The following is a 21431-nucleotide window of genomic DNA, read 5'->3' as shown; positions in this document are numbered from 1 at the left end:
TGAGACCACTGTCGAGCTCAAACAGGCAAATTTCACAACAGTGCCCTGCTGTGACAAGGCAGCTACTTCTTAAGCCTCAGTTTCTGTCTTCCTGCTACCTTAGAGGTGGGCACGACTCACATCTCCCGGACTCAAGCAGTGTAAGCCAATCTGAGAAATATCATTTTGTATTAGAAGTCTATTCCAAGGGCAACAGGGAGGAAGATTGCTTTCAGGGAAAAAAAAAAAGCTACAGCTATGAAACCCTAAAACTAGTTTTCCCAAACACTTCAATATTCAGGAAACTAAGTTGCTGGTCTTAGTTTAACTCTAATAAAAATTATTTTCTTGACCAAACCTAAATACATTCCCTCTTGGAGACTCTAGTTTCTCATTTGCCAAGTAAAGGAGTTGGATTACTTGTTCCCCAACATTTCTGCCAATCTTAGACGCTTATGATTATGTGCTGGGGAATGGTTGAACCAGGTCAGCATCACTAAGGGGTCATTAAGCTTTACAGCGTTGTGTGCTTAGCAACATGGACTCTGGAATCCCAATTCCTTTCACTTGCCAGCTCAAAGAACAGTGGCAACTTACTAAAGATTTCTGTGTTAAATGTGAACAGAGTCCCTTCCTACAGCTGAGGATTAAATGAAATATTATATGCTCAGCAGTCAACAGAATTCTTGGTAGAGAGCCAATGTTTGTTAAATGAATTCTTTTTTTTTTTTTCTTTTGAGCCCTTTAACTTCTAATTTGCTTCTTCCTCTGTGTAATATCCCTTCCAACTGGCTCATTTATTCTTTTCCAAAATACCGACCTGAAATGACCTGAAGGAAGAACACTTTAATCCAAGAGCCCTAAGAGAAAGCCCTACTGCAAAAATGCTTCTCAACATCAAAACCATTCTTCTAGTACTCCACTTACCGATGCAGTGGCTGCTCCACTTACCGATGCAGTGGCTGCTGAGTAGCCCAGGAATTTTTTTCCTAGCCATGGAAGCCAGTGAGAGTCCATCCAAAAAGATGATACCAGCACAGTGGCCAACAGCTAAGACATGGAGCAGAATTAGCCAGGAACTCAGCCAGGGTTCTAGAAAAGGAATGGCTTTGACACCACTTTAAAACACTGAAAAGTTGTTCTTTTTTTTTTTTTAAGATTTATTTTTAGTTTTTTTTTTTTTTAATTGGAAAGGCGGATATACAGAGAGGAGGAGAGACAGAGAGGAAGATCTTCCGTCCGATGATTCACTCCCCAAGTGAGCGCAACAGCCGATGCTATGGTCCGAAGCCAGGAGCCTCTTCCAGGTCTCCCACATGGGTGCAGGGTCCCAAAGCCCTGGGCCGTCCTTGACTGCTTTCCCAGGCCACAGGCAGGGAGCTGGATGGGAAGCGGGGCTGCCAGGATAGAACCGGCGCCCATATGGGATCCTGGGCATGCAAGGCGAGGACCTTAACCACTGCGCCACCGCCAGGCCTGAAAAGTTGTTCTTGACGTTGTCCACTGAGTGCACCTTTGGGAGGTCAACTGAACAGTGTTGGTCAGACCAGGTTCACATCTTTCCCAAAGCAACTGGAAAATAATTAGAAAATAGAGTTCTCTTCACTCTATGTCTAAAATATAATTAGAAGCTGTCATCCAAAAGAAGCTAACAGGTCATTTGAAAGTAATAAGAACCCAGCTATGATTCTGATTTAGTAGAAAAATAACAAATCAGTTTCAAAATTAAAAGTGACACAGGAAGGGCAAAAAAATCAGTTGCTAGTATTTGTTTGCAAAATACAGGATAATTTTTCACATTTTTTTAACCCAGCATCACTGACTGTCCTGTGACAAGTTCAGCAGAGACCCTTAGACCACATGATGACCTGTACCTTTGGCTGGACCAGAGGCCTCTGTGGCAACCCTGAGCCACATTTTTCTTTGGTGATGGAGGACAGCAAACATCTTCATGCTCATAATAAAACATGAAAGCTACCAGACTCTATGACACAGAGACACACCAGGGAGTTTGGAATCCTGGCAGCTAACGCAGCAGTAGCAGCACTGCGAGGCAGAATGCTAACTGTTGGCCCCCAGCCCAGAGCCCAGCGTCTTCCCAGGTCATGGGCAAGGAGTTGGGGAACATAAGTCATGGAGGGGAGTAGAGCTGGCTGTTAATGGCTTGGGGTTCATATAGGGTTTCACCTGCCTCATGCTAAGCACAGACCAGACAGCTTCAGTGTTTGTTGCAGCAGTTTAAGGAGGAGATAAAAGATGAACAGATCTAAAGGAGCCTTTCATAAGCTTTAAAAAGAAGTCAGTCTTCTTCAATGGTAGTCACTGTAACTAATCATCAATGTTTAAGTCAGCTCCCTTGGCTCACACCTCTTCTGGAAGCTCTTTGGAGCTCAGAAGCTAAAAAATTATTGTCCAGTCTTCCATTTCTTGTGTGTTACATGAAAAAAAAAAATCTGAAGTTTTGCTAGGAGAGTCAGTGTCCTTAGGGGTTCCAGATGAGTGGGGATCAAGGAAGCCACAGCCTCATCTGCATCTGACAGTGTGTCCAGAGACCTTTTCTTCCTGGAGTAATGGAAGAGTTGAGAATCGTTCAATGAATCAATAAACCAAGGAAAATTAGAGTTCTATCACCACTCTCTGAGCTAAGTTTTATTGACAACCCCATGAAACAACCCAACTCCCCTCACTCAGTAATATGACTGGTTTGACAGCTCTTTCCCAAACTTTATGCTCCAAACTTGCGAATAGTTAACTTGAGGGTCATCTTAAAAGCAATACCACTGAAAAAGCAAGAAGAAAATGCGTTCACTCCAACACAGTCTATCTCAAGTTCACTTCCACTAAGAGCTGGAAAGACTTTTGTTTGCTTTTCACCATAAAACATATAATTGAGAAAGTTTCTAAAAGTTGACACTGGAGAAACCACAGGTTATTTTTCCTGGCTTTGCCCAAAGAGAAAATAAATCTTAGATCTTTATGAGAGAAGGTAATTTTACAACCGGTGGTGAGGTATCCTTCAGAAGTTATGGAGACTTGTAGATATCCTTTCTTCCTTGTTTGTATTTCAAAGAAATAATATATATACTATATATATTGCAATGTATATATATATAATATATATATATAAATATATAATATTTATTTATTTGAAAAAAAAGAAATTAAGAGATCTTTGATCCACCAATTCACTCTCCAAAGGCCTATGACAGCTGAGGCTGGGCCACATCTAATCCAGGAGCTGGGAACTCTGTCTAGGTCTGCCACAGAGCAGCAGGAACCAAATCCATAAGCCTTCACACCCTGCTGTCCCAGCAGGAAATTGGATCAGAAACAGCAGGGCTGGAACTCAAACCAGCACTTTCACATGAATTGAGGACTTCCATAGCAACTGCTCAACCCACTGAGCCATGGCCCGTAAGGCCCTAAAAAAGTTTCAAAAGTTGTAAAATTGGCAAAAGGCTTTGGGAAACATTTACATCACAAGCAACAGAGAAATAATAAGTACAAATTTTCTGCAATAATAGTAAAAGCTCCTTTAGAAGGTTGGAATGGTGGTAGTCAGAGATTGATGGCCATAGAGAAACCTGTCTGAATTTAATAAAGCAGATGGGAACATTAGGGCCAAAGCCATCTTGTTCAGTTTAAACCAAGATCCCTAAACTGAATGATACTGTGGCCTGTGGGGCATTTGGAAGAGTGCAGTGCTATGGGGTGTACATTCAGCTGTCTATAATTTGAGCAGAACGCCTCCTCATTGAGTAGAAGAATGTATCCCAATCAGGGTTTTCACAGCTCAAATGACAGAAGTGTCTCTCTTAGGAAGTTCAACTCTTGGTCATGAAGACAGAGGGTAGGGATCAGTCTTTGCAAAAGTCAGATAGTCCAAGAATTATAAAGTCTTGAGAGCAAATACCAAGGTGGACTGTGGGTCACTGTCAGACACAAAGGGCTTGGATGAACAAGAAAATTTCACGGAAAGTAGGGAAGGAATCTCCTTTCTTAAGAGTCTCTCTGATATGGAGATAAGTTCTGTGGTTTTCCCTGGGCTCTCCTTTACAGAAGTTAACAAGGTCGGTGTGGCTCTCTCAGGCAAGAACACATTTTTCTGGCCTTTCCAGGATCGCTCAGCAGCACCCCACAGGTGTTCCTTGAAGTGTTCTTGCATTCCATGGCAATCACTCTCCTGCTTTGCCTCACTGTATCAGTGCACTTTGTTCTGAATAATGCAATCCAGTCCAACTTCCAATGGTTTTTAACACTATTTATGTGCAGATGACAAATTTGAACCCCCTGGTCTCGCGTCTCACAGGAACTCCACATCTGCTGTCTTTAGAATCTCAACTGAGATATCTACTAAGCATCTCAGAATAAGCAAGGTACAGCAGGATGTTCAATGCCCATCCCAAGCCTATTCCTCCACCCAGCTCCCCAACATCATCTATCCCTATTTCATGGAAACCTAAAATCTGGAGTTTTCTTGATTCAACACTCCACATTCATGCTCAGTCACAAGACTCTACGTCTCTGCTGTGCCCCAAATGCACTCCTTGGCATCCAGTGTGACATTCTTGCTTAGATTACTATGACTAGTATCCTACTTGTTCTCTACTGCCTGGGTGTATTGCTTGAAATTCTGAGGTTAATTCTGCGTGATATTCTTTGCCCTACGTGTTCATTCTGCCTGAAATACTTCCTCCGACAATGGCGGACGGACTCCTGCTGTCCATTCTTACCTCCTTCGGGAGGTGTTCCTCACCATTCACCCTAGAATGTCGCCTGTCACTTATTGTTCACAGTTCAACTTGGGTCCCTTTGTCCTGTGTTATTTTATCTGTGTGTCCTCTCTCAGAAGGTCCACTGCCGTGACAGCAGAGACCTAACAGACCTTACCCTGCCAATGGGTAGGGTCACCCAAGCATATTTGCTAACAACTGAATTAATGAATAAAGGAATGGTATCATTTTTATTATTCTCTGAGTTAGTCTTCATTCCTCTTTTGCTACTTCTCTAGTAAACATATTCAAACCTAAATTATCTGATTTCAAAAATAAGGAGCTATTTCTACATCAGCTTTCTCCAACATTCTTTTCCTGAAAACTGGTATTTTCCATAGATTAAGCATGACAAATGTAAAAAAAAAAGTCAGAAAATTAGGAAAGACAGGATTTCCAATCAGTCTAGACCCCAAATATGGTGTTTAACCTCCATGATATCAAATTGAGGTGTTGTGTTTGTTTGACAGCAGCTGAGATGTTTGCTGGCTACTTAATGCAAAGAGTTTCCTTCCCAACCTTTACTGGTTCCTGGTTCTCCCCCGCATGGCAATAGAGGAATATGTCATGATTTGAAACTATTGCTGTAAGTTTAGAAATAAAATAATTTGCTAGTTAAGATCTAGTTTTTTAAAAACACTAAATGAAATCAAACTGTATGCAAAGCAAAAATGCAAGTAAAATACAGAAGTTCCTGCATGGATAGCTACCCAGTCACAGGCTCACCACAGCACTGCCAGCACTTGGGGGTCTTCTCTTTACCTGGCCAACTACACCCAGCTCTGACTGGGCATCCCGCTGGAGTTGGCTGCTCTCTTCGCAATACTGCAGCCCCCCCGGCTTATAGCCACATCAAGCTGAGGGTGGTCTTTCCTCACTCACAGTTGCTGGATGTGTGCGCTGTCATTTTGTGATCAAAACAAACTCGCTTGTGCAGTTCCAGCTATTTTACAGTTGGTTTTAAATGTGAGCTCAGTGATGATAGACAGTTTTAGCTTTTGCTTTCCACGTGTTCTGTGTAACATCACATTGAACACACGTTTCTAAATTCATTGGAGGCTTCCCCTGACAAGGAGTCTGAACTGCCGCTTTCCATGGGTGCTGAACGACTTATTTCTAAGGCGGAAATGACAGGTGCAGGGGTTGCTAGAGAAATATTTTGGACTGAGAATGGAATTATTGCTGTGATTTCCCCTACGTATAAAGCAGCTTATATGCCACACGGGCAAATGCTTCAGGAACTACGTGGCCTTTCATTCCGACTTTCCATTGCCAATCAAATGATATGGATGGGAAGTGGTGGTTAATTCTTCCTGTGTTACCCCAGGAAAATGAGAGAAGATGTCTACCTTTATTCATTTCATGGTCAAGTCTATGGAGCTGTCGCCCAGCAAACCTTTCCCCTTTATTCTCCCTTCATCATTGGCCTCGGTTTTAAGGCCCTTGCAGTGAGAGATACCTTGGCCCTGCTGTTATATCTGATGGAGTTCCTCATTTGTTGTCATTTCCCTCTGTTACTTTTCCTCCTTGTTTCTCCATTCCCAATTTCATTATCTTGCCATCACTGGCTCCCATCTGAATTTATTTCATATATGTGACTTCTGATCTCACCACCTATACGTTTGTTCTTGAAAATTGATGGAATCCTTTTCATGTGCTGCACTTAATATAAATAGGGTTGTGCTACAAATTTCCTCGTTTCTTATTCTCTCTACTCAGTCTTGTGTCTTTAAGATACATTTTTGTGTAGTTTGATGAGCAATGTATAGTGTTCAGTGATGGGTCACTTACCTTCTTCTCTGCTGATGTATGCCCAGCTTTCCTCTGATTCTGTTGAGCCGCTCAGTAAATGTATGCATGGGTTTCACACGTGTGTTTCCAGAGGAATTAGTTGGTCATAGGTTATTTTTGTACCTAATTTCCGCAAATACTGCTTGATCTCTCTTTTGGTGAGTATAATCTCAAACATCATCCTCCTGGGAGCAGTTTGTGGCAGAGTTGCTTGCAACATCAGCATCCCATCTTGGAATGCCAATTGCAGTCCCAGATGCTCAGCCTGTGACCCTGCTTCCTGCTGTTGTGCCTGGGGATACAGCAGGAGACGGCCCAAGTGAGTGGGCGCCTGCGACTCCCATGGGAGACAAAGACGGAGCTGGAGGCAGCTTTAACCTGTCCTCACCTTGGACACTGCATTCCTTTAGGGAGTGAACCAGCAGATTCACTCTTGTCCCAACTCTAGCACTTTATCTTTTAAATAAATAATCATTTAGATAATCCATTGGCTTACTCTTAACGTGTTTTATCGGTGTTAGCATTGTACAATGGAAGACTATTTGACATTTAAATGTTTTTGTGAGCTCCTTAATTTATTTCTTACACTAAGCTGCAATGTTTATCTCTGTTCCTTAGTATGTTTCTCACTGCACAGTTTTGTGTCTGCTCTTAAAATGATACAAGTCTTTTTACAGTTGTTCATAATTGCCTTTTACTTTTGTGTGAATTTGTGCACATTTATGCCCTCTTGTTTAAACCTGTGTCTTAGATATCGCATTGCTGAATCCTTAAAGACTCTGTCTTGAGGATGTCACTTTTTATTCATAGATTGTTTCTGCAGTAACATTCTCTAGTAACACTCTATTGGGGAGTATTTCTGTAGTTGTGCTTTATTTATATTTCAATTGATTATGCCTTCTTTGCCCACTCCAATCTGCTCTATCTATCTGGTGCACTATCATTCTATTGACTTGAAAGTTGGACTCGTACTTTCAACCCCTCAACTTACCAAGAGCCATGCTTATGTTTCTTTCTTCTCCTCCACTGGATGTGTCAGTATCTGTGTTCATCTGTATAAGAGACTAGTCTAAGCACATGTTGACCTTCCCCCCACACTGTCTGCCATGCCAGTATCATCCATAACTCCATCTAGAAAATCCTATAAATGCACTTATTTATGAATACAGTCATCACTTATAGTAATAGGTTAGTGTTTGTGAAGTTTATTTTTACTTATGCAAATTTCTTCTAGCTTTTTACCTCCTCCTGGATTGATTTCCCTGTTTACCAGAGAGATAGAGACCAAGAGTTTTTCAATTCCCAGATGGATTCTCCATACGTTTATACAGCTGGGGTAAGCCAGGCCAAAGCCTGGAACCCAAAGCCTCTGCATAGATGGCTGGGCTTTAGAGTACTTAAGCCATCACCACTGGCTTCCTAAGATATGCAGCAAGAGGAGCCTAGGATCAGAAACAGAGCCAGGACTCAAACTCAGGCACTCTGCTTTGGGAAGCCAGTGTTACCAGTGGCATCCCAAAAGAAGATCAATAAACCATGGGGGAATCCTGAGACCTTGCTGCTTAGAAATGTCTTCGCTTGTTCTCATGTAGAAGCCCCCCACGCTCCAAAGACATGAGTTGATTGTCATCAGCAGCCAGTGTTACTTTGAGAGGTTTGACATAAGTTGCCTTTTTTTATTTCTGTTTCTTGTCTCTGTAGATTTTTAGGAAGCTCTGCTTCTTTGTTCCCACTTCCAAACTTCATTTTAGCGTAGTACTTCCTAACCCTTTGGGGACTGTGGGTTTCTCTGGTGAAATCTTTTTCCCTCCTTCTAACATTTTTGTGATTAAAATGAAAGATACAATATAAGGTTTTCCATTGTGTCTCTAACACTTCTGGTTCCTAGATGCGAATGTCCAGGGCTGTGGGTCTTAGGTTAAGATCCATAGCTATCAATGAAGCTGTTATTTTAGTTTTTGTTCCTGTTTTAATTTAATCTACTCTGAGTTGACACTTTACAAGAACCTTCCTAGCATCTGCTATTGTTTATTGTAGAAAATTCTGACCCATTTTTTTTAAAAAAGACATTTACTTCTTTGGAAAGCCGGAATGACAGAGAGCAAGCCACAGAGTATCCTGCTGTTTACTACTCAAATGACCATCATGGCCAGGACTGGGCCAGGCTGAAGCCAGGAGCCCAAAACACCACCCAGGTGTCGTACACAATGGCAGAGGCACAAGGACTTGAGCCATCACACATTACCATCCCAGGTACATTGGCAGGGATCTGGATGAGAAGTGAAACAGCTGGGGTTTGACACACTTCTTTGATAAGGCATGCAAATGACTCCCTCAGACTCATTTAATAAAATGGTCCTCTGATCTGGAGCTCTTCTAATTTCCTGTGAAGCTATTATACAGATGTTAACACATCTGCATGACTCGCCATAGTTCTAGACTATTCTAGTGGGTTTTTTTTTTTTTATCTCTGCTTCATTTCCTGTTGCTCTCAGGAAGGGCTTGTTGACCCCCCATGGTAACCCACAACAATATTCTCTGGCTCTATATATATTCTGATACTCAACTCCCCCGAGGAAATTCTTATTTCAGCCATTAGAGTTATTTTTACATTTCAGTGTCGGCAATCAGTTCACATTCATAATAGTTTGTCATTACCCCATGACTCCAATGTTACCAAACTGTTGTGATGTGAATTTCTCTGTTATTTCATGCCAACACTGTAATTATGATGTCTACTACGTGAATGTCGTATTTTTCCTGCTGCTTCACTGGTTCTACCTTACGTAATACATAGCTTGCCATCAATGCTCTGTTCTTTCCTGGTGCTTGCTGTCGTTGGAGAGCTTGTCATTTTATTCCCCATGAGCACATGTTTTTTTTTTTTTCCTTTGAGAGCACCACATGCTTTCTACACAATTTTATACACAGGAGGAAGACACAAAAACTTGGGACCCCAATTGTGCTTCTCCCAGGAAGTTTAAAGCGTAAATGCCCCTGTCTTCAAATGTGAACGATCTAATTATATCATTCATCTCAATCCTCTTAGTACACCAAGTGTCCCCCATAACCCTATCTTATCACACACAATTTTCAAAGACGTCAGTCCCATCCAAGGAACGAACAGTCCTCTGTGAAGATGACCCTTAAGCCCTGGTGTACTAGACTCACTAACTCCTTACTCCCTTCTTCATAAATGTCTTGGGGTGGATGTTTGGCCCAGAAGTTAAGATGCCTGCCCACCACATTGGCATGCCTAGGGTTATTCCATGGCTTTAGATCCCGACTCCAGCTTCCCACCTATGCATATCCTAGGAGGCGGCAAAGATGGCTCAAGGTCTGGGATCCTTCCATGCAGTGGAAGACCTGGATTGCCTGCTTCGGCAGCTCCTGGCTTCATCCCCTCACTGATCCCACGTTCGTGGGCATTTGGGAGAATGAGTCAGTGGATAGGAATTCAATCTCCCTCCCTCCTCCTCTCTACCCCCAGTATCTCCCTCTCAGCTAAATAAATCACTTTTTCAAACACAAGTCTCAGTTTCTCAAGATGCAAGCAGCACATGTCTGCATGAAAGTGTGTCTCAAAAATAATCAAATAGCTTTTCACTGTTGTCTTCTTTTCCTTGGCCCCCAGTCATTTTTAACATTGGTAACCATGAGCTCTTCAATAACCAGATCTCACAAAACATCCACTCTTCTGCTCTGGCTGCTGACACCCCCGTCTTCCATGTCTTTACCATCTCCAAGCTTCTGTTCTTTCTCCTCTGCCCTCTTGCCACATGGGAGGGTTGGCTATCAGAGTCACATCCACTCCTCTTCACTCCATCAATCCAGCCTTGAGCTGGGACTAACACCTACAAAGGCTGGGGTAAAGTACAGAGCCTGAACAAAAGAAAATAAAGTTCCAGTTGAGTGGTAACACAAGGGATTCCTGATCCTGGGTAAAGGAGATTGGACACAGTAGTTTTAAAGAAACATCTTTAAAAGACAGGTAAAAACGGAGTAGGCAGGGGAGGGATGTCTTAAGACTAATAGAAAGATGTTTATTTTTGCTTCAAATATGAGCAGAACTCACCAGCAGGATAGATAATCTTATCAACAACATGCAGACATTTGTAAGAGAAAATTAAAGAGTTTTACATTTCTGCGTTTGAAATTTGAATTTGTATTGAAGTTTGCCGAAGTGCCTATTAATCATTTACCTTTTGGATCTAAAATATATTTGTAAGCCATTATGGAAATTTTCCATGAGCTTTTTGAAGTTGTTTCGCACTGTATTCTCTCAAACCCCTGCTCTTGTGAAGGGCTTGGCACTGGCAGGTCTCACTAAGAAAGAGGTCCTCTGAAATCAGTGCTGTTGTACCGAGGAAGGACCACCACCCATCGCCTTCACAATTGTATCATGAAGCTTTTGAACTAAGAAAAAGTATGATTTCAGTAATGCCATCAAAGAAGTGCCTCTTCTTTGTTGGCCTAGGGATTGGTTTAGGCATCTACATCCCCGTCTCTGATCTGTGAACATTGCGTTTCCCTTTTCAACTTCAATCATCCTCGTGGCCACAGAGAAAATGTCCTGGGAAGCGATGGATGCCCTGCCTCAGATACCAATCAGTCTATCCTCATTTTTCATATCGAAGTACAGCAGCAATGCCCTGAAATGTGTTAGATGTAGAAGGGGAATCTTATCTGATGCATGTCCAAAAACGCACATGGCAGCAATAGCATTGTAAGAGTACAGGCTTTAAAGCCAGAGTCTGGCTGAATTGTGGCCACTCGCTAGCAACACACAGAGCATGTTAACTCATTGGCCCTAAGTTTCCTCATATGGAAAATAGAGATCATAATGAATTCTGTGACTGAAAGATAAAAGCCATGAGGTTTTACAACAGTGGTTGGTACACCTACTAGACGATGTTAGCTTTTGAGATAGCTGGTATTTATCAGTTTGTCCTGCCGCCCTAAGCTCCAGAGAGAAATCCGGAGTTCTAACATAGGGCAGCTCACCAGTTTGAGAGTGTTACAAATAGTTCATAGAAGACAGATGCTATGATTCAAATGATTGACACCTGCTATCTCTATAGGATTCCCAATAATTGTTTCTAATGATTCTCAAAGCATCACATTATATCCTCACCATTATATTCATAAAATACAATGTTTATGTACCGTAACAAATTTATCTTTCAACTTCATTTTCCATTAACTTTTTAATGTACCCTCCTATAAATGCTTTCTGCCATTGCAAATGCAGCATCCCTTCAATCTCTATTGTGAAGTTTTCTTCTAGTTTTTACAGTTTGGACTCACATGGTATGCATGTACTTTACTCTGACAGTGTAAGAAAATCCATGCATGACAATGAACTAAAACAGAAATCCATCCTATTGAATTGAGTTATGAAAGAACACTCAGGCGCATTATTTGAAAGAGACATTTTCTACTGCCCAGTTCTCTGAGCGTGTTAAAGCTTTTTAAAATCGCTATGCCCTCCAATATCTCACTGACAGAAGGATCACTGATCAATACTTGCCAGCCACACACAGCTGTGCACTAAGGAGTCGGAACCAATCTCCTCCAGCTCCTGCCACCACTGATGATTCTTGGCTGTTTGGGGGATTTCACCATAACCAAGATAATGGGGTTTTTATTTTTACACACCTGCACTGACACCCAAGGTTTTTAAAAAGTGAGTTTAAGCTGACAATCAAGATTATGAGATAATGTTAGTACACAGAACAAGTGGAAAACAGGCTCTGTGTGTGAAACTCTAGAAAGACCTGCCCACCACATACAAGAAATCTTCACAAAATTCCTGAGAAAAAAATACTTATGGATTTCAAAATCATTTTACACCAACATAAACCTATCTGTTAACTCCAATTTTCCTGAATTTTTTGTCACTACCAGAAATACTGATGAAAGCTAATTATGACGGAAGAGGATTTATTTTGGTTCACAGGTTTAGAAATTTGCAGTCCAAGATGTGGCAGCCCCATTGGTCTGACATCTGATATGGACAGTGGATGGTAGAATTAGTACAGGGAGGCATCCCTGTTAGGTCAGGATGCTTAGGAAAGAGACACAAAATCTCTGGACCAAATCAGGCTTTGTAACCAACCACCTCATAATTGCCTTCCATGGGCATTCCCTAGTGACCCAGGGACTTCCCACAAAGTATCCAGTGCCCAATCACCATGATTGGATGAAGCCTCCATCCTCATTGGTGCCATTAAGGTATCTGACTTTGGGGGTTAAACTTGTGCATGAATTGGAGATCTAATTCTTATTCAAACAGTAGCACCCCTTATAACTGCCTTTGCCCACTCAGCTACCTAGGATAGCCACGATTGTCATGATGAAAAGCCAAGATAGGGATGGGTTATCTAGATACAATCTATCCTACTGTTCCAGCAGCAAGCTTGAGCCTTCTCAGTGCTCCCCCAACCCATGATGCAGTCAGACACAGACTGCACCCATCCTCACTCTCTGCTGTCCACAGAAACAGTGCAGTTCAAAGGTGACTCCAAGGTCATTCAGAGTGCCAGGCTGCATCAGCCCAACCTTGATGTTAACTCTTAACTAGGTGGATACCAGTCTAATATCAGCATGTCAGCAGGATTGTTTTCATCTTTGTTAAAATATTTCCTTTTTCATACTTCCTGTCATCTGAATGGTAGAGCTAGAAAGAGAAAGAACACAGAGAGAGGTCTTCCATCAGCTGGTTCACTCTCCAAATGGCCTCAATAGCCAAGACTGGTCAGAATCGAATCCAAGAGCCGGGAATTTCTTCTGGTCTCCCATATAGGTGCAAGCACCTGGGCTTTCTCAGGCCACTGGCAAGGAGCTGGATTGGAAGCAGAGAAGCCTCAACTCAAACTCATCACTGGCGCCCATATGGGATGCCAGTGCTGCAAGCAGAGGAGCATGCCATATTACTTCCTGGTACTGGCCTTGATTGTTTTCTTCTTTAATCTCTCCCTTTGGCTCTCGGACTCAGGTCTTCTCCCTGTGTCTTCTCAAAGCCTTTTCTCCTTGCTGGTGTGCTCCTCTTGTATAAGGTAATCTAATTACGTCAGATTGGGATCTCACTATTATGACCTCAATTAAAATAACCACTCTAAAGATGCTGTCCAGTCCAAATAAGTCAAGATTTAGAACTTGGGCCCAGCGCAGTGGCGCAGTGGTTAAGGTCCTCGCCTTGCACGCCCGGGATCCCATATGGGCGCCGGTTCTAGTCCCGGCAGCCCCGCTTCCCTTCCAGCTCCCTGCCTGTGGCCCGGGAAAGCAGTCGAGGACAGCCCAAAGCCTTGGGACCCTGCACCCACGTGGGAGACCCGGAAGAGGCTCCTGGCTTCGGATCGGCATAGCATCGGCCATTGCGCTCACTTGGGGAGTGAATCATCGGAAGGAAGATCTTCCTCTCTGTCTCTCCTCTCTGTATATCTGCCTTTCCAATAAACAAATAATAAATAAATCTTTAAAAAGGAAAAAAAGATTTAGAACTTGAGGAGATGAATTGGAGACGGGAACACAAAGCAATCCATAGCCCTCATGATACCTCTGATATCAAATGTGTATATACTGTCTTAGCCAAATTAGGTTACTCTATTCCTCTGTGGAATTTTTTCTCTACTCAATAATAGAAGTGGGGACAGGGTGGAGAATTTAGAGTAGTATTTGAGATACCACATCCCATGTCAAATGCCCAAGTTCAAATCCTGGCTACTTTTCCGATCCAGCTTCCTGCCTAAGGATACTCTGGGAGGCTGCTCGCATGCTTGGCTGGCTTCCACCTACGTGGGAAACCATTTTAGGGCTTTGGAAACCTGGACTTAGTGTGGCCCACGTGTTGTGAACATCTGCAGTATTAACCAATAGATAGGAGAGTTCTGTGCATGTGTGTGTTTCAAATAAGGTGAAAATAACAAATTTTAATTATAAAAAAACTCCTTAGAAACTTGCAAAGTGGTAAGTTTGAAGATAACGCATTTTTGTATTTGCTCCTGATTATTATTTTTACCCTTTTATTTAACATCTCATTATTTGGTCCCAATCATCTGTGCATGTCAAGGACTGTTACCGCATTTTCAGAATCAATCTTTAATTGCAATTCTTGCATAGCATTTCACATGAGAAAGGATTTACAAATTAAACCTATATCTTATCTTGCCTAATCAACACAGGTCTGATTGGTATGAAGCCCTGGCCTGGCAGGGGGTTCTCTCCATAACAACGTGTAGATTTTCTAATTAACAAAGGTTAAATAACGTTTTTGCTTTAAGACCTATTATATAAACTTATGACATTTGTCACCAAGAAAGGTTTCTATAGAGCACAAAAGTTGAATTCAAATAATTATCACTGGTTATAATGCATTAACATCTTTTGCATAATATATGATGACCATTTTAAGGATAAAAGATTTTTTATTCAGATTGACTAGCTCAGAAAAAGCACTTTCTAACTCACTGACCCATTTAAATAAATCAAAGTCAGGAAAGTGCTTAATTTATTTAGTTTGCCTTTATATAGAAAGAAATGGCATTCCATTCACTTATAAATTAACAAGAGTGAATACTAGACTTGTTTTAATGAAGGCAGGAATTACAAGTGCAGTCATCTCTTGTGGACATTTAAAAAAGAATAAGTCATATAGTGATATAAGAAAGTAAAAAGCAAGAAATTGAGACTCTACTGATACATAAATATCTGCTGATTATATAAAGGGTGCAGGGTCGCAAATGTTGCTTAGAACACCGGCATCCGGTTCTTCCATTCCGATTCCAGTTTCCTGCAAATGCACACCGTGAGAGGCAGAGTTTGGCCCCTGCCACCCAGGTGGGCATTAAGGGCTCCTATGGGATTAAGGGCTCCTGGCTGAAATCCAGTCCCAGCCCTGGCTGTCACAGACATCTGGGAAGAGAACCAACAAATAACACGTCTCCCTTTGTCTCTCTACTTCAGATTAACTAATGAAATATTTATATAAAGAAAGTGACATGGAAGGCAGAGGGAAAGGTTGTGAACCGTGCGTTCAAGCCATGAGAACTGGGAGCAGCTAGAAGTGTTATCTAAAAATCTCCTCTTCTGGGGGTGGGAAAACTGATCCTGAGAAAGATGAAGGAATTTGATGAGTCACATGACTAACGGGTGTCAATAATCCTGAGAGAGATGCAAGAAGAGGAACTGGCACATGGCAAACCTTGGAAGGAGCCGAGAATCGAGACAGACATCCAAAAACCCTCTCCTTGGTTCCTTCCTGGGATGCGTCCTATATGTATAGACACAAATAAATACGTACGCATATATGTAAATGTGTGACCTTGTGATATAATTCTAAAAACATAATCGAGATTTGCTTTGCCAGTTGACCCTTTTAAAATTTCCACTATTTGTCATAGTAACATTGACTTACAGAGGCCAAAATCCTCCTCTCCAGATTCTCAACAGGTACTCAATATGCATTAAAGACAAACTCTAAGTTTAATTACATTCCAGATAGTTTAAAGTTTCAAATGTGGAGAGTAATAAAATCAAGAAAGTAGTAGGAGAGCATATCATTGATACTATTATTTCGGACTAAAGAAGGTATTGATAAGCCTAATGTCAAAAAGCAAAAACCCATAAGATCAATGGATGTGATTATACAACCTTCCAAATCATTCACAGGGAGAAACAGCAGCAGTAAGTCAAAAACTGAAAAAATATAGCTCTAAAATGTATAAAATGTATAAGTCCAAAATATCACCTTTTAATAAGAAATATACTCCTACATATTCCCCCAAAAAGAACAATAAATTATATTAATAAATAAAATATAAAAGTGATTCAACTTATAGTATTTGAAGCAAAGAAAATTGAAAAAGCTAACTCTTTTTCACCAGTCGAACAGCATAAATGAAGAAAAGTATTGCCAAGCATTAGAATTGGATCGAGCAGGTGGCAATCCTATACCACACTGGTGAAATATTTTCCTATAGAGCCCTGTGTGGTAGCCTAGCAGCTAAAGTCCTCGCCTTGCACGCACCAGGATCCCTTTGGGGAGCTGTTTCTAATCCTGGCAGCCCCGCTTCCTATCCAGCTCCCTGCCTGTGGCCCAGGAAAGCAGTCGAGGACAGCCCAAAGCCTTGGGACCCTGCACCTGCATGGGAGACCCAGAAGAGGCTCCTGGCTTCGGACTGGCATAGCATCGGCCATTGTACTCACTTGGGGAGTGAATCATCGGACGGAAGATCTTCCTCTCTGTCTCTCCTCCTCTCTGTATATCCGCCTTTCCAATAAAAATAAAATAAATCTTTAAAAATAAATATTTACCTGTAAATTCTTCTTTAAAAAATAAAATGTATTTGAAATGTTTATATCTTTGTACCCAGCAAATACACTTTGAATGTAATCAATTAATCTTGAGGGGAAAACAGAATAAATTTGTAAAGGCTTTTACAATGATCTTTTTCATACAGTATCATAGAAAATGCAAATTAGAGCTTCAAGGTAGGGTAGTAGAATGGCAGAAAGAAGTGACACTGCACTCAGGGAACCGCGTGCCAGGCAGAATTTTAACAAGATGTCTAGATCTACAGGTGTTGTTTGCAAAATATCCCATGATATTAGGAGCAAAAAAAAAAAAAACCTTAAAATGTGCATGTTATGGTGTCATTTCTCCCTTTATTGTTTCACACGTATGTTAATGTTCCATGAAATGAGCATGCTTACAGCCAAATAACACTACAAATTCTCTTTTATATCATGCTTCTCAGGATATTGATGGCCTCCACGGTGAGAAACTATTACATTAGTTATCAGGCCAAGGAGAGAGCGCTATCTGAAAACAATTATTTTAAAATCTCAGCATATTTTGAACAAATATAATTGTCCTAAATGACAAGTGACGAAAATTCAAATAGCTAGGCACATGTTTAATAAAAGATCCATCAGAAAGCCCTTATTGCACCAACAGCAATCACAGTAGCTAAAACAATAGAAGTCAAATGGAAACTCTAGCACACAAGAAGTAACTAATGGGTTGCAATTCTTCCAGAGCAGGTGACAGTCTAATTCTTGTCACCACAGAGGTGTGGAGCTTTGGCTGAGAAGCAGGTGGCAAAATGGAAAAGCCTCCAACGCAATTTTAACAACTTGTTTTGCCATCTACCCTCTCACGACGTAGATCCAAAAAGGCATTGGACTCTCTTCGATTCATCCTGTAGTCAAATACTTTATAAAAATGAAATACTCCCTGGAGAACCATCACTCAAATTGATGTGCTACCCAGCTAGAGAATTGCAAGGCCTGGGTTTAAAAAGACAATAGAGGATTCATTTGCCATGCCATTGACGAGGATTTACAGGAGCGAAATGATGCTAATCCATCCCAGAAACGGAAGCTTTGCCCTGCCAGTCCTGTCTGATGACTCTGCCAGATTGCAGACTTTTTCTCTGGATAACAGAGTAAGCGAGCGAATCAATCCCCAGCCTACAATCTTACCCAACCCTACAATTTTTCTAAGACACCCGAATCTATAGCTCAGAAACACTTAACCTCTATGGGACCCTTGGTCCAAAGGTTGTTTCTCCTTATTAAATCGCATAGAACCAGCATGAGACTGGGGAATAAGACACATCTGATGCAAGTCTGGTGCTTGGGAGCTGAGTCCTCGAGTAAAATGCTTCCCTAAGCCTCAGGTTCCTGCTATGTAGAATGGGAACATTAACCCTACTCACCTTGACAGAATGTTGCAAGGGCCATGGGAGGTGCTTGGTAGAGTACCTGGATCATAACCTTCATCAAAGAGTATTTGGGGCTTCTTTTCTAAAGCTTTATCAGAGACCTCCTTCAGTAGTTTCACTTACTGTTCATTTTAATTCATTTTCTGAAAAGTTGTGGTTAATATATAGAGACATCTGCACATTTCACATCAGCTGCTCTAAAAATCATAGCAAAGAAGATTATAAACACAATTAAAACCACTTATTATATAATGCCTCGATGACTATGTCTAGCAAATGGTGTGGGAACGTTCTAGTATTTTTAAGCTCACAAACTTCAGCTTGACTCTGTTAACTTACTCTGCAGATGAGAGCAAATGTGCTCCCTCCCTACGTTCCATGTCTTCCTGTGACGCTTAGACAAAAAACAGTGAATCCAGCTTGACCTGCTAATAAAAATGTTGTAGTGGTCACTGTGTGAAATTGTTAGCCCCAGATTCTAGCCACAGAATGCTCTGGATAAAATACCCTCAGAATGAACTTCAAAGCATTTCATGCCACAATACCCGAGATATGCAATTGCATTTCAAATGGATTTATGCTTTCTGACTAATTGACTTGTTAACTATGCTAATATATTCATGTCTCCCTGCCTTTTTTATATTCCTTGCAATAGATAATGGAACTGAATACCTTGAGACTAAAGAGGGGGGAAAAAAAGAGGATTTCTATCAACTGCTTTTTTTTATAACAATCCAAATAAATTAGATTCCCAAACTGCTTGTATAATTTTTGTGTATCAACAAGCACTTGATTTCTCCAGCTAATGTATTGCTCCTCAGAAGACAGTCCCTTACATTAGGTGTTATTGCCTAATGGGAAAAAGCTTCGACTTTGTCTGTTTCCAAAGGACCAACTTGAAAAGGACAGTGCCAGATGCACTTGGCAGTGTCACCTCCTTCAGTCTCAACATGCGACGAATGAGGCTGGGACAGTCGTGATGGTTGTTTTACACACACTCCATGTCCTCTGTCGTTCCCAGGTGGTGCCGGAGGTCAACAGGGCTTCCTGGGCTGCATTCGCTCCCTGAGGATGAATGGGGTAACACTCGACCTGGAGGAAAGAGCCAAGGTCACATCTGGCTTCAAATCCGGATGCTCTGGCCACTGCACCAGCTACGGAACCAACTGTGAAAATGGAGGCAAATGCATAGAGAAATACCATGGCTATTCCTGCGATTGCTCTCACACGGCATACGATGGAACATTTTGCAACAAAGGTAAGAACCAGTTTCCAATGCAAGTTGTACACCTTTTGGTGACCACATCATTTAATGATTTCGAGGTAATTCATTCACAGGCTAAGGTTATCAGAATTCTTCTCCCACATTAGCTAAAAAGCCTCCTGATTCTCATTGTTTCATAACATGAAGGTAACCTTGAGGGTAATACAGAATTGCACCCAGATGCTAGCGAGTTATTCACTGAATTCAAATCCAACAGGTTCTTAGCATCCTCGTGAGTGACAAAGTAAGTGGTCTCTGGTGTGGCCATAGAACTGTGTCTCATAGAACGCAACAGGGCTGGTGTTGTAGCATAAGAGGTTAACTTCCTACTTGTGTCAACATGTCCAGTTTCAGCACTAGACACTACACTTCCAATCCAGCTTCTTGCCCATGGCCTGGGGAAGTGAGAGAAATTGGCCCGGATGTTTGGTCCCTGCTGTGTGTGTGGGAGATCAGGATGATGCTCCTGGCTCCTGGCTTTGACCTTGCTTAAACCTGGCTGTTGCTGCCATCTGGGAGTGAATCAGTAGATGGGAGATCAGTGTCTGGCTAATTCTCTCTCTGTCTCTCTCTCACTCTCCATCTTGTACTTTTTTCTCTCTAAATTGCAAATAAGGGGGAGAAGGGAGGAATCCTGTATCAACATCCTGGCCACTCTGCTTTCCCTCTGATCCTTGGGCATCTGTCCATGATAACGTGGTGCTGGAGTCCCTCCTACCCACGAAGCACACACGATGGGATTCCAGGCCCCTGCCTTCCGCCTGGCCCAGCTGGCTGAATGGATTGTTAAGGTGATTGTTGGATATGAACTAGCGAATGAAATGCGAGGTATTCTCTCTCTCTCCCTCTCTCTTCCTTCCAAACAGATAAAGAAAAAACCAGAATAACTGTGTCAAGGAGATACAGACCAGGCCCTCCATAATCAAGGCACTGAACAATTGCTACAGTCACTCAGCCAGTTCTCACCAGAAGGCTTCTTTAGTCAGTTCTTGTGATTAACATCACCATTTTAACTCATGTTCAGGATGCCTTGGTGAATGGCCCTCCGTGTAAGCTAAAAACTGCATCAACTGGTCAGCTCCGAGTATGTTTCAGTGTTGTGTTATTTGAATCCTGACTTGATCCTTTAATTCCCTGTAAATTCTGCAGAGCCCAGTGAGCAGAATTCAAGAGCCCAATATATATGTGTGTTGTCATTTAGGATATACCCTGTGATCCTGCAAGAATGCAGGAATTTCACTTTATTGTTCTGTTAGCTTAATTTCCCATATGTAAATAAGGGGCATGAAGGGAGAAGAAATTGGCATTTTTCCCAAGCTACAATTGAAATGCATGGAAATCACTCTCGTCTTTCTAAATGAACGGACAGCATTTGGAGAAAGTTTTCTGTAAATGGTTGGTGTATCTCTTTATAAGAAGCTTTGCATAAGTGGCCTACTCATAGTCTTACGAATAAATGGAGGGTTATTTGCAGTGGCATTATTCACACGAGATGACACACACAGGAAAAAAAATTGTTCTATCACATCCCCTGTACATCCAGGCTACTGTCTGGCACTACTATAATATGAGCATACAAATTGGATCAGGCAGGATTTGAAGAATGCGCACGAGACAGTCACCAAGGTAGAGAGGAACACCATTGCTCAGTAACACCAGAGCGTATTAACAGTGGTGTGACAGTGCGTTTTTAATGCCCAGAACAACATGGTTCCCTGATTTTCCTGTAGCAAACAATGGAATGGGTTTCCAGCACACATTAATTTTGCACTTGTAGAAATGACAGTCTTGTAATTACCATTCATTGAGCTTGATGCTAATTTAATGCAGCCATTGCCTTGCCAAAGTCATGTCTGAATGCAATCAACTGAGCACTCTTGCCAGGAAGATTCCACTAAA

The 21431-nt window shown here is 41.7% G+C and overlaps 1 protein-coding gene across 1 annotated transcript in view; it reads left to right on the top strand.

Annotated features, from left to right (window-relative positions):
- The window catches only part of CNTNAP2 (contactin associated protein 2), a 1623532-nt gene that overhangs the window by 1431511 nt on the left and 170590 nt on the right, over positions 1-21431 (top strand). Inside the window, exon 18 of the mRNA XM_041002153.1 lies at positions 19290-19526. Within this exon, the coding sequence (XP_040858087.1) occupies positions 19290-19526 (237 nt within the window). The remainder of the gene's footprint in view (positions 1-19289; positions 19527-21431) is intronic.

This window comes from Ochotona curzoniae, unplaced genomic scaffold (assembly GCF_017591425.1).
Source record: "Ochotona curzoniae isolate NIBS_2020 unplaced genomic scaffold, NIBS_Ocur_1.0 scaffold_2476, whole genome shotgun sequence".
Taxonomy (NCBI): Eukaryota; Metazoa; Chordata; class Mammalia; order Lagomorpha; family Ochotonidae; genus Ochotona; species Ochotona curzoniae.
The sequence above is the reverse complement of the archived record's forward strand: the minus strand, read 5'-3'. Positions and strand labels throughout refer to the sequence as shown.